This window comes from Neoarius graeffei, chromosome 6 (genome assembly GCF_027579695.1).
Source record: "Neoarius graeffei isolate fNeoGra1 chromosome 6, fNeoGra1.pri, whole genome shotgun sequence".
NCBI classification, from domain to species: Eukaryota; Metazoa; Chordata; class Actinopteri; order Siluriformes; family Ariidae; genus Neoarius; species Neoarius graeffei.
The window spans coordinates 106,131,031-106,144,800 of record NC_083574.1 but is presented as its reverse complement, the minus strand read 5'-3'; the positions used below and the strand labels follow the sequence as shown (position 1 = coordinate 106,144,800).

The window sequence follows — 13,770 nt, the reverse complement described above, 5'->3', positions numbered from 1 at the left end:
GGGAAATTTTAACATTCATATGGACAATATCAATAACCCTCTTACTAAAGACTTTACATCTTGCCTTGAGAGTTTTGGATTCCAGCAGTACACTGATGTTCCCACTCACTCTAAGGGTCACATCTTGGACTTAATCTGCTGTTCTGGTGTCTCCCCTTCTGACCACACAGCAGATGAACTCCCTATAACTGACCATTTCCTCCTTTCATTTAATGTCCGACTCCCTCTCTCCATCACTAAGCTCCCCCGTCTCATTTCTTTCCGCAATATTAAGGACCTCAACTTTGATTCTCTCTTCTCCAGTACTTACTCCCTTATGGACACTTGCAATTTAACCACCTTTGAAGAGTTGGTTTCATACTGCAATGCTGGACTTCACTGTATACTCAACTCTCTTGCTCCATTAAAAACCAGGTCTGTTTCTTCCTCCCGTTCTGCCCCCTGGTTTACGCCCGAACTTCGGCTTATGAAAGCCAAAGGACAGCAACTTGAGCGGCTCTCCCGGAAAACTGGACTAGTTGTTCACAAAGACATTTACAAAAATCATGTGTTACACTACAAGGACTGTATTACTCAAACCAAATCCAACTATTGCACTGGTATAATCTGTTCTAATGAAGGTAACATCAAGTCACTGTTTTCACTATATAAGAATATCACCCAAGTCCCGGACTCTCTACCATCTCACTTGTGCTCAAAAGCTTTCTGTAACTCCCTCATGTCATTAACAGCTAAGCTAAAAGCTAACCCCTATAAAACGCTGCTTCCATCCATCTTTCTCGCTAACGTTCGCTCCCTGGAGAACAAAATAGATCTGCAGCTGGAACTAACAACAAAACGAGAGATGAAGAACTGCTGCACAATAATTCTGACAGACATGGCTTTAACTCCTCAATCCTGGACAATGTTGTCAGCATCACGGGGCTAGCTACATTTTGTGCCAACAGGAGCTGCGCACTAAGTGGTAAATCCCAAGGGGGTGGTTTGTGTAGTTATATCAATAACAATTGGTATAAAAATGCTAAGTTTGTCTTGAGCCATTGCTCACTGGACACTGAGCTTTTGACTGTAAACTGTAGACCATTCTATCTGCCCAGGGAGTTTACTTTAGTTTCCATCAATGCTTTGTACATGCCCCCCAGCGCTAACACAACGGAGGCTATGAGTGTTCTCTACTGGACTATCAGTGAGTTGCAATCCGCTCACACTGGGGGCTTTTTCACTGTGGCTGAGGATTTTAACCAGGCCAACATGAAGACAGTTCCCCCTCATTTTCACCAACATGTGGATTGTGCAACCAGGGGAGCAAACATGGTAGACATGGCCAACACCAACATGAAGGATACATTCAGAGCAGCCCCCACCTTGGCTCTTCTGACCATTTATGTTATGCTGATCCTTGCATATAAGCCCCTGCTGATCAGAGGGAAACCTACAGTGAGGCAGGTGAGGTTGTGGTGTGTGTGTGTGTGGGGGGGGCTATGTAGGCAGTACAGTTTTGAGTGCACTGACTGGGACATGTTCAAGGCAGCTGCCACTTATAATCATACCAACATAGAGGAGTATGCCATGTCTGTGTCAGCCTACATCAACAAATGCATGGGTGATGTCCACAACATAAAGAGCATCACCACCTGCGCCAACCAAAAACCCTGGACGACTTATGAAGTACGCAAAGTGCTAAAGGCATGGGACTCGGCCTTCAAGTCTGGCGATGAGAAGGCACTGAGAATGCTGAGAGCCAACTTGAACTGTGCCATCAGACTAGCAAAGCATGCTCAGTCAAAAAAAAATCCAGGACTACTTCCACAAAGCCACTAACACCAGGGATATATGGCAAGGCATATGGGCTATCACAAACTACAGGATGGCCCCTCCCAAGTGTGACGTGGACTTCTTCAATGAACTCCATAACTACTTTGGGAGGTTTGAGGCACAAAATAGCACTCTTCCTGTGGTGAAAGCTGTTCTCCATCAGGATGAAAAGGCACTGTCTTGATACAGCTGAGGTGCAGAGGACTCTGAGGAGAGTCAACACACGGCAGGCCCCGGGCCCCAATAATATTCCTGGTCGGGTGCTCCGGGAATGTGCAGACCAGCTGGCTTATGTTCTAACGGACATTTTCAACACCTCGCTGGATCAAGCTAAAGTCCCATCATGTTTCAAGACTGCCACCATCCTCCCAGTGCCAAAAAAACCTCAAGTCACATCATTCAATGACTACCAGCCTGTCGCACTCACTCCCATTATGATGAAGTGCTTTGAGAGGCTGGTAAAGGAGCACATCACCTCCAGGTTCCCTCCCACATTCAACCCCTTCCAGTTTGCCTACTGGCCAAACTGCCCCACTGAGGATACCGTCTCTTCTGCTCTTCACCTGAGCCTTGCACAACTGGAGAACCGCATTCCTGTGTGGATGCTGTTCCTGGACTTCAGTTAAGCATTTTAATGCCATCGTGCCACAGCATCTGGTGAACAAACTGGGCTTCAGGCCCCCCCCCCCCACACACACACACACAACTGGCTGCTAGACTTCCTCACTGAAAGACCACAGTCCATGTGGGTCAGACAGAACACCTCCAGTGTCTCACCCTCAGCACAGGCTCCCCTCAGGGCTGTGTCCTGAGTCCTCTGCTGTTTTACTGTGACACCACGATTGTGTCTCCAGGGCTGCCAGCACCCACACTGTGAGGTTTGTGGATGACGCAACAGTGGTGGGCCTCGTCAGGGACGACAATGACCTGGCCTACAGAGAGGAGGTGGAGCAGCTGGTGGGCTGGTGCAGAGAAAACAACCTGATCCTGAATGTGGACAAAACCAAAAGGATCATTGTTGACTTTATGAAGAACTAGCCCAGCCATGCTCCACTTCTCCACTGCTGTGGAGGTGGTCAATAACACCAGGTTCCTGGGGGTGCACATCACAGACAACTTCACCTGGTCTGTGAACACTGCATCACTGGTCAAGAAGGCACAACAGTGTCTGTACTTCCTGCATAGGACGAGGAGAGCCTACCTGCTCCCGCCCATCCTCACTACATTCTACAGAAGCACCATAGAGAGCATTCTGACTAGCTGCATCTCTGTGTGGTGTGGAGGCTACAGTGCCTCTGACTGGAAGACTGTGAGGAGAGTGGTGAGGAGATTGGAGAAAATCATTGGGACTTCTCTTCCCTCCATTCAGGACATTTGCACCAAGGCGCTGCATGTACCAAGCCAGAAACATCAGTTCTCACACCCTCACTATGGACTGTTCTCCCTCCTGGCCTCTGGAAAGAGGTTCTGCAGCATTCGGTGCAGGACCACCAGGTTCTGTAACAGCTTTTTTCCCCCCAGGCCACCAGACTGCTGAACTCTAAACTTCTGTTTATACTTGAACATTCCTAATTCCACAGGTCACTTTGTACTATTGCACTTTAATATTTTTGTTGCTGTATACTTTTTATATTTACAGTAATTCTGTGCTGAGCCAAATTGCAATGAAATTTCGTTCTGTGTACACTTGTTGCATACTGAATGACAAATGTCTGTCCATGTCTAATCCTAGAGGGTCACATACTTTTGCCACTCAGGCATGTAATATTGGATCATTTTCCTCAATAAATAAATGACCAAGTATTATAATTTTGTCTCATTTGTTTAACTGGGTTCTCTTTATCTACTTTTAGGACTTGTGTGAAAATCTGATGATGTTTTAGGTCATATTTATGCAGAAATATAGAAAATTCTAAAGGATTCACAAACTTTCAAGCACCACTGTAGCTGTATAGACCCTTTTCATGTGACGTCACGACAAACGCGGCCGCCATTTTGGACATGTACTACCAGTAGTTTACCACAGCCAACATTGAGGAACGGCAGCAAAGAAAGCTTTTACTTTCAGCAAGACTTCCATCATGCCACTATATTGTTGTGCACCTGGATGTAGTAACCATCAACAAACAAGGCAAGGTTTATCATTTTATCGGATCCCGACAGATGCTGACCGATGGAGAAGATGGATAGCGGTCATTAACAGGAAAGATTGGCAGCCCTCGGCATACCAGCGCTTGTGCAGTGACCACTTTGTTGGAGGTAAGACGAATAAAATTAGCCAGAAAAGGCATTACATTGCTGTTAACATTCTGTGGCGGCGAGTGTGTAACCAGATAGGTTAAAATAACCCATTGTAACCTCTTTGTTCTTCTGTAGTAGCTATTAGCTAACGACATTAGCTAACGTTGTGTTCCTTTGCTGTTGGTAGACTGTAGGACAGATCAGAGGTAATGTCCTACAAACAGGGCTTAATTTGAGGGGGAGCAAGCCGGAGCACGCTCCGGAACCTCGGACGTTGGCTCCGGCAGCTATTTACACTGGATCCGGTGTAAATAGCTGTCGGATCATAATTACAGTAAACTAGTAAATACAGTAAAGGAAAAACTTGAGACTGAAAGGTTTTAACAGTCATCCAAATGACTGAACGTAAACATTGCTACAGTAACATGCTAGCTACTATGTTGTTGACATTAGCTGGTGCTAACAGCTAGCTGCTAGTACACTGCTACAACACAGACACCGACCCTAATAATACAGTTCTTGGTCATTGCCTGGTAACAGCAAATTTATAACGGGCCATGTCTCAACAGACTAAGAAGTTATTTCAATGACATTTAATAACATTTTGTTTATCCTGAGGACTGAAAGTAAATGAAAATGTGAACAAACCTTAGCTGTAATCAGATGGCGACCACCGGCTCCAGGGACGACCCGCTGATGTAGGCATGTTACCCAGCCTGACACAAAATATTTGTAGGCATCCAAACTCTTATACGCTTTCAGATCAATACCTGTGTATGGCGATGGGTTTTTAACGACATAGGTATACAGATCACGTGGGCCGAAGTCAGGTAAAGACGAGGGCTTTGTGTACTTCTGTACGTCAGTGAACAATCCTGGTGGAAGCAGGTAAACGTCGTTCTCTAAGCCTGCTAACCTCAATTTTTGCAAATACCTCTCCCTCTGCTCGCCCTGTAAATGCCCTACGTCGCTGGATAGTGGTGTTTTCTGCATCTCGCTCCTTTTTCTTTTATGTTTTTCGTTTGTCGCCTTCCTCGCATTCAAACCGATTCACGCCGAAGTCCACTACATGTCCAAAATGGCGGTCGCGTTTATGAAGGTCACATGACTGAAAAGGGTCTATAGGTGAGAGGCTGAGGGCTATGGAAACTGAGATTGGTGCTGCACCCATATGCCTCAAAGAGCTGGTTAGTACTAGGACAGGAGACTGCCTGGGAAGACCAGATCCTGGTGTGGAAGGGACTTGACTTTTTGAAGGAGGACATGAGGACTGTTGGTGAAACAGGAGGAGATGGAGGGACATTATCAGCTGTGGAGAACCCTAACAGGAACACCTGAAAGAAGTTGTTGTTGAAGATTAAACATCTAGGGTTATAGTCAGGTTTTGGGGGCTCAAAGGTCATAATTTGGAGAGTTCAAGGGTCACTTATGGGCCAAGAAATGGAATTGGGGGTTTCAAGAGTCAGAGTTGTGGGGGGTCTAAGGGTTTGAGTTGAGGGGGTTCTTGGGTCTGTGTTGGAGGTTTAAGGTTGCCTGTGAGGGCAGGGTGGCTAGGGACTGTTTTTGTTTGTCTGGCTGATTGATTCTCCTGCAGTGTGTCAGTCACGCCTTGGGCCTCTCTAGAACTGTGGAGTTAGAGATTAAAAACGTGCGTGCACTCACTCACTCGCTCACATTATCTCTCTCTCTCTCTCTCTCTCTCTCTCTCTCTCTCTCTCTGTTAGGGGGTCAGAGAAAGTGTGTGCACGTGCACATCTATTTAAAGACCAGTTGACAGATGGAGGCTCCGCCCAGTCTGCCTTCAACTTGTAACTATAACTCGTTTAGCGTGTGTGTGGTTCTCCCATGACGTGCTCTTCCTTTAATTTAAGAACAGCAGAACTGTGTTCTTGCACTTTAAAAGAATCTGAGGAATCTAGTTCTCCAGTTTCGTGTGTGTGTGTTTTTCCACTTTGTTATTTTCACTCAGACATTTGGAGCATGAGGACTGACGAGAGGAACAGGATGGAGGAGCTTCAGTACACGAGGAGTAAACTCTCAAACCCAGCCATGTTCACTATGTAGTGCACACTTCTCCGAGTCTGACTCTCTAACCGTGTGAAACCCTGGTGCACTGTGGAGTGTTGGTGTGCGTTATGTAGTGAACAGGGTGTGTGGTTTGGGACACACCCACAGTATTTACACCTTTTTCTCCGTCTGTGTGTTTTTCAGGGAGCAGCCGATCTTCACCACTCGAGCTCATGTCTTCCAGATCGATCCCACCACCAAGAAGAACTGGGTTCCTGCCAGTAAACAAGCTGTCACCGTGTCCTACTTTTATGACAGCACTCGCAACAGCTATCGCATCATCAGCGTGGATGGGACAAAGGTCAGCGAGACCATAGAGTGATTTCTCACGAATGGGGAAAACTCTGCATCTTCTCTTCTCCCCCTCACTGAAAACACATGAATGTGCAAATTTGGGCACGCCCCGTTTCCTCGTACCTGCCCTAACAAGCTAATATCCCTAACATTAGCTAGCGGATTAGCTAACTGCTAGTAACTGGATCATGTTGTTTACATTCTCATTCTGTTACTGATCTTTAACAGCATCTCATACCTGTCACAACTGAGTGTTGCCATGACAACTGCTATCACTGATGTTAGCCAGCTTAGCATAGTTTCTGTAGCTCAAGGTTTCTGTCACGTGATCTCAGACGTGATTTACACCATTTTGGAACACTTATTTAATGACCTCACTACTTCATAAACGTGTGTGTGTGTGTGTGTGTGTGTTTTATACATAAATTATAATCCTCTGCTTAGTTTTCAGTCATGTGATTGAATCCCAGTTGTTGGTGTTGGATTTATCAGCGTGTGGTTGAACCTGTGGTGTGGAAGCAGTGGCTCGGCGCTAATCAGATACTAAAGGCTTCCTGGATGTGTGGGGGGCACGCTAACAGTGATGGTGTAGTGTCAGCGCGGTGTTGTGGAAGTGTGTGTGTGTGTGTGTGTAACCATGTGGCTGGTGCATAACGAAATTACGGAGCAAAGTAATAAAGTTTGTGTCCTCGCTGTGGTGTGATGCTGTTTCCATAGCGACATGGCCTGAGTGCTGAAACTGAGAAACATGTGTCAGTCATCAGCATCACTTTCACGTGATATTTAAATAATAAACAAGGTGCGTTTCCCTACAGCTACAAAACAAAAACCCTCCACCACTGTATGAACAGTGATGATCGACTTTGGAGGGGTGTGTGTGTGTGTGTGTGTGTGTGTGTGTGTGTGTGTGTGTGTGTGAGAGAGAGAGAGTAAAATGTGTCTCGGAGGACTTTGATGTTTCAGGATGAACATGTCGTCTTTCTGCACTGCGTGTATGTTGCCATGGAGATATTCCTCAGTGTGGGGACAGTACTGTCACCTCAGTGTTCAGTCGTTCCTCCCCCCCCCCCCCCCCACACACACACACCATGCTGCTCTCACTCTCTCAACATGACTGACAGATGCAGGGAAATGGGGCGCACACACACACACACACACACACACACACACACTGCAGTTGTCAGTTTACCTGTTTGTGTTTGACTCCATGTTTATGTTGTGGTTGTGTTTAGAGAGAGAGAGAGCTCACTGTGGGATTTGATTGGATTATTGTTGAGATTATTCGGGTTGTTGGTACACCACAGACTGGGGGGCCCTTCAGTGTTTGACCAGTATAAATTGGGTTAAATCCTCGTTATCCAGTTAGCAACAGGAAAGACATGAGGTTTCTTGTGTCATTTTAAAGTGTGTGTGTGTGAGAGAGAGAGAGAGAGAGAGAGAGAGAGATTAAAGTGATGGAGGTGGTTTCACTCTTGGATGTTAATTTGCACCCTGTTCAATGTTGCCATGAGAACAATCCTAATTAATCTGTTGCATCACAGAGCAGCTGTCTGCTATTTCAGGGTGGAACCCTGGTGTGTGTGTGTGTGTGTGTGTGTGTGTGTGTTCCTCTGAAAGTCTGACGAGATTTTACTTGAAAGCTTCTGAAATCTGTCACTGGTCTGTGTGTGTGTGTGTGTGTGTGTGTGTGTAGGTGATCATTAACAGCACCATCACCCCCAACATGACCTTCACGAAGACGTCGCAGAAGTTCGGTCAGTGGGCCGACAGCCGCGCAAACACTGTGTTCGGCCTCGGGTTCGCCTCGGAACAGCAACTATCCAAGGTCTGAACACACACAGATGCACACACAGATGTCACTTTATAAGGTACACTAACGTGTGTGTGTGTGTGATACAGTTTGCTGAAAAGTTCCAGGAAGTGAAGGAAGCGGCTAAAGTAGCACGAGAGAAATCGCAGGAGAAAACCGACACGACCAGCAACCACTCGCAGGTACAGGGTCAGAACTAATGCCCATGTGTGTTACACACGCTGAAACTGTGTGTGAGAATTATTTTCTGATTGTCTTTATTTCCACTGCAAGAATAACTTCAGTTCCAGTAAAAACCTGCTGCTGAATTGAAGCTCTTGTGGCAGCCACGTTGTTTCGTTGCCATGACAACAAAAGGCCCGACTTATTTTCATGACTGTGATTTTAAGATGTGAACATCTGAGGAATTTTACACACACACACACACACACACACACACGATCTTAAATCAGCAGTGTGTGTGTTTTGCTCTGCTGTATGAGGTTGTATCTAAGGCCAGTCTAATCTAATATTTTTAAATGCGAATAATCTGTCTTGTTTACATTCTCAACAAATCATCAAAGCCTCTTGCTGAGTGTGTATTCATCAGAACGGAGTGTGTTTACAGCGCCACACACTCAAGCCCAGTTTTGTACAGAAAGTGTTGAGCCACGCCCACTTTTTATCACACCGATCCATGTCCGTATGTGCTCGAAATCCTGTTTTGAACTTCAGTGTACTCCAGAGAGCGAATGTCCTCCTAATAATTAACTCGTCTGTCTGTGGGTCAGTGATTTTCTTCCCCCTCGGTGCCACAGCGCTCGCTTTCTCTCCGCGTCTGTAACTGTACTGTAAATCAGAGGCCAAGGTTAGTGAAGGTTACGGCGTAAAAATCACCGCAGTGTGTGAGAAGGAAATACGGGTTTAACACCTGGGGTGGGTTTTTTTTTTTTTTTTGTTCGTTCCGATGGCGTAAAGCTTCTGATGATCTGATTGTCAGGAATCTGGCCGCGAGACTCCGCTGTCCAATCAGGCGTCGAGTATCAATGGCACAGACGATGATAAAATCTCTCACACACCTGATAACACGCTGCTGATGAGTGACAACAACCGACTAAAGACTGCTGTGGACCAGAGGTACGTACACACAGGAGGGATAAAAATACTGTATGTAGTCCATCTGTTCATTTGCATAAAGTAGTGGTAGAGAGTTTTCATTGAATTGGAGCATTGAAAGAATGCTTATTGCTGCTTTAATGGCTTGATACCAATAATTCCATGCAACAGTGGAATATTAATTTTAGCTGATTTACCAGCAGTTGATCTCAGTCAAGCCCTACAGATTCTGTGTGGTGTGTGTGTGTGTGTGTGTGTGTAGCACTAACCAGTACGAGGCGGAGCTGCAGGCTCTGAAGGAGAGTAACGCTCGGCTGACAGAGGCTCTGCAGGAGGCAAATGGCAGTGTGGAGAAATGGAAAATACACACCACTGCATGCCAGGAGGAGAACACCACGCTCAAGAACAAGGTCTCTCTCTCTCTCTCTCTCTCTCACACACACACACACACACACACACACACTCACACACACACACACTCCTGTACATCAGCTTTCTTAGAAGTGTGTGTGTGTGTGTGTAGATTGCAGACCTGGAGGCGGCGTGTAAGGAGGTGGATCAGGAGAAGGAGAGAAACGCTCAAATGAGTAACAGAGTGCAGAAACTTGAGAGTGAAGTAAAGGACAAAGAGCAGGTGCGCACACACACACACACACACACACACACACACACACACACACACACACAGAGAGATGATAATCTGCTCTTAACATTCCTCACTCCTGCTGTGATTATAATCATTAAAGAATTTTCATTTCCAGCGTTCTGTTCACACGTTATTCTGATGAGATTTAAACGAACAGAACTTGTTGCTCCGCCCACCGGTGAATTGTGGGTGGGAATAATGGTGATGAAATGAGTAACGGATTTTGAATGAATCTACGTCTAATTCAGAAAACTTTACAACAAAATGAGCTGATGTGAGCACCCGGGATTAGTCTTATTCAGTTGTGTAGAAACAAGCTCCGCCCACTAGTCACTTATTCGTATACATACAACACACCCCAGTTCCCTCTTATAGACTTAATTTGCATCCAGTACACTGCAATTTACTTTCATATATATTTACATAAAACCCATGCGTCCTCATGTATATGTAATTTAATTTACATGATACCAAATGCACATTAATAATCATCTAATATTGTAACACACACCGTCGCATACGTCTCATTTCCCTCGTACACAATTTACACAAAACACTTGTAATTTACACTTCTGTACATCTAATGTTTAGAACATTCACTGTTCAGCCCTCATTTACATGAAACCTTCCCTAATATGAGTAATATGCATCTAATTTGCATAAACAGTCCTTCAGTTATCCTCATACAGCACGTCTCCTGTTTTATAGAAACACTTCCCAGATTTTCACTCTGATCTATCGATTTTATTTGCTATTTCTTCTGATTTAGTTTTCTGACAGTATCCATGATTTAGTGTGTGTGTGTGTGTGTGTGTGTGTGTGTGTGTGTGTGTGTTCAGTAGTGTGTATTCTGTGCCTTGTGAGGGACAGATGGTTATAGGGTCAGTGATCTGCTGATGCTCTGTGTAGGAGCATGTTACATTTATAGTGCGATTAGGTGTGTGTGTGTGTGTGTGTGTGTGTTCTGGTAAGGAGTCTAAATAGGCTGTAAGCCTTTCATCCACCTCACATTCTTTCTCTCTCTCTCTCACACACACACACGATCCCAAAGATGTGAGTCATCCCCATCACACTCCCACAGCAGCACCGTCTTATCTCTCCAAGTGTTGCTGCAGTGTGTGTAACTGTGTGTGTGTGTGTGTGTGTGTGTGTGTGTTTTGTAGGAGCTGGAGAATCTGAGGAAGCAGGCTGAGATAATTCCACAGCTCATGTCCGAGTGTGACGGCCTCAACGCCAAGCTGCAGGTACGCACACGCTTAAGTGGTCACTTGATCACAGCATCTGATGGTGATAAAATTTGATTCCATGAGAAGAACACTGTGAGCTGTGTATCACACCAAATGCATACAGCGTGTGTGTGTGTGTGTGTTGGTTACTGTTGCCAAATCTGGCAGGATTCCTCCCATTAGCCTACATTCACACTCACGAGTGATGAATTGACAGATGATTATTGTTGTTCTGTGTTTGTGACACAGACATGAATTTTAATTTCATGTCCAGCTGAGAATTCGACCAACCAGCCTTCTCTCACATTCTCAGACTTTCACCCCCCCGACACACACACACACACACACACACACACACACACCCCTGTTGTAGAGGTTTAATGATGATGCAAAAAGCAGCACAGGACCAGGACGTCCCACTTTCCTCACTCTGACAGGCCACAACATTCTGAGGCAAAGTGTGTGTGTGTGTGTGTGTGTGTGTGTGTGTGTGTGTGTGAGAGAGGTTGGGAGGAAATGAGTATGGCATAAAGTAGGGTAAATTTATATCAGGGTGCCATGTGAAACTTCATCTCTCTCTCATGCACCTGTTGTCCTGTGTCCATGGTTGTCATTCTGTAATCGGGGTGTGTGTGAGAGAGAGGGAGAGATCCACAGGCATTCAGCATGAGCAAAGCTGAACTTGCAAATCTCACACACACACACACACACACACACACACACACCCACCATCCTTCTGACTGCACTCGCTGTCTCTCTCTTGGAAACAGTATCTAAAATTGTGTGAGAGAGACGGTTGTGAGTGCTGTAGATACATTTGCTGTGGAATCTGATTGAGTGTTGTGTGTTAACAGGCGGCAGAGCTGGCCAATCAGGAGGCTCGTGCGCGTGTGTCAGTGCTGCAGAGTGAGGTGAGTGAAGGACAACAGAGACATGGAGCCATGAAGAATGAGCTGAAGAAGTTCATGGAGATTCTCGAGGGGAAGATAGACGAACTGCACGAAGTCCGCCAGGGACTGTCTCACCTGGGCATGGACAACTAACGCACACACACACACACACACACACGGACAGACAGTCTGCCAGGGCCTGCTTCGCCTGGGTTTGGACAATCTCCCTCTCTCTCTCTCTCTCTCTCTCTCTCTCTCTCATGCACTTGCGTGTGCACGCGCGCGCGCGCGCACGCACGCACGCACGCACACACACACACACACACACACAAGTATCTCAGTATCTAGGGAGTGACAGCCATAACTCTTTATATTATGTTATATTGTGTAATATAAAAAACACACTACAGTTAATGCACTACTTAAGGTGGTGATCTCAGGGTGCTGGTGAAATGCGCGCGCGCACACACACACACACACACACACACACACACTGCAGTGTCACAAAGTGCCTGAGGGGAGCTTTCATCCCTCACAAATCTCACACACACTCTACATGCGGTACACACACGAGTGCAATACAGTATATGAGGAGGGGGCGGGGCTTCATATTCAATGCACTTTTCTATAGAATTGTTCTGATTTGTTGGTTTCTGAACTCTATGCTCTGAATCTTTATTTTGTGTGTGTGTGTGTGTGTGTGTGTGTGTGTAAGGGAAGTGTATTTTGTTTAAAAAAAAAAATATCCTTTGGTCCTGGGACTTTTTTTCTAATTGCGAGTGTATACACATCTGTGTGCACAGAACTAACACACACACACACACACACACACACACACACACGTCATGTGCCAGAGTTACATTTTCACTTTGTGACACGTGTGTAAACATTCTCAGTTTACGTTACAACAGAAAAGGACTGGTCCCAAATCTCCATGTGTCCTGCACAGGCACCTTCCTCCCGAATATTACACAGTGACAGTGTTTCAGTCATCTCTGTCTAACACACACACACACACACACACACACACTTTCTTCTGGTCTTACTCTGTTTGGGAAGCTTCACTTTTTCCTTCAATTTCCACTTTTTTTTTTTTTCTGATTCAATAATGTACAATAATAAAGTTGTCAAATATAGTTTCAGTACAAAATCCTTGTTTGTTTTAATATTAATAATAATAATAGATTTGATGAATTAATTGACCCTCAATCACAGGGGCGTGGCCAGCACACACTCCTGATGATCAACAGAATTTTTAGTGTTTAATTGCTTATCTCTGTGTGTGTGTGTGTGTGTGTGTGTGTGTGTGTGTGTGTGTGTGTTTGTTTATTGCTGCTATAACATAAATGACAACAGGAACTATTTTTTATTTTAATATTAAATGTAATGATAAGTTATAATGTGGTGTTCTCGTATAAAAATAGTAATTGTTGGTGAGTTGCTGATGTGTAAGTGGAGTAAAACCCTTGGGGACATGCTGTTAGAGGAAATTAATCATCGTCAGGGTGGGAACAGTGACTGCTTCATGGGGGGTAGTGCACCTCCTCAGTGTGGAGTAATGAACTTTAAATGTTAAAATTTCAGGTGTGTTAGACACATGGTGCAGGTGCACACAGTGGAAATCGATCTCTCTCTCTGTGTTTTTTCCATCTGCTCTTTTATCCTGCTTTCTCATTTTCTTGTTTT

At 45.2% G+C, this 13,770-nt stretch overlaps 1 protein-coding gene across 3 annotated transcripts in view; it reads left to right on the top strand.

Moving 5' to 3' along the window:
* The window catches only part of homer2 (homer scaffold protein 2), a 49,595-nt gene extending 36,375 nt beyond the window's left edge, over nucleotides 1-13,220 (top strand). For 2 of the 3 annotated variants that reach the window (XM_060924285.1, XM_060924284.1), the window contains exons 2-9: nucleotides 6,268-6,424; nucleotides 8,111-8,242; nucleotides 8,317-8,409; nucleotides 9,207-9,343; nucleotides 9,585-9,732; nucleotides 9,846-9,956; nucleotides 11,132-11,212; nucleotides 12,049-13,220. In XM_060924285.1, the coding sequence (XP_060780268.1) occupies nucleotides 6,268-6,424; nucleotides 8,111-8,242; nucleotides 8,317-8,409; nucleotides 9,207-9,343; nucleotides 9,585-9,732; nucleotides 9,846-9,956; nucleotides 11,132-11,212; nucleotides 12,049-12,237 (1,048 nt within the window). In that variant the 3' untranslated portion in view covers nucleotides 12,238-13,220. The remainder of the gene's footprint in view (nucleotides 1-6,267; nucleotides 6,425-8,110; nucleotides 8,243-8,316; nucleotides 8,410-9,206; nucleotides 9,344-9,584; nucleotides 9,733-9,845; nucleotides 9,957-11,131; nucleotides 11,213-12,048) is intronic. The other variant, XM_060924286.1, reaches the window with a different exon arrangement.
* The last annotated feature ends 550 nt before the right edge of the window (nucleotides 13,221-13,770 follow it).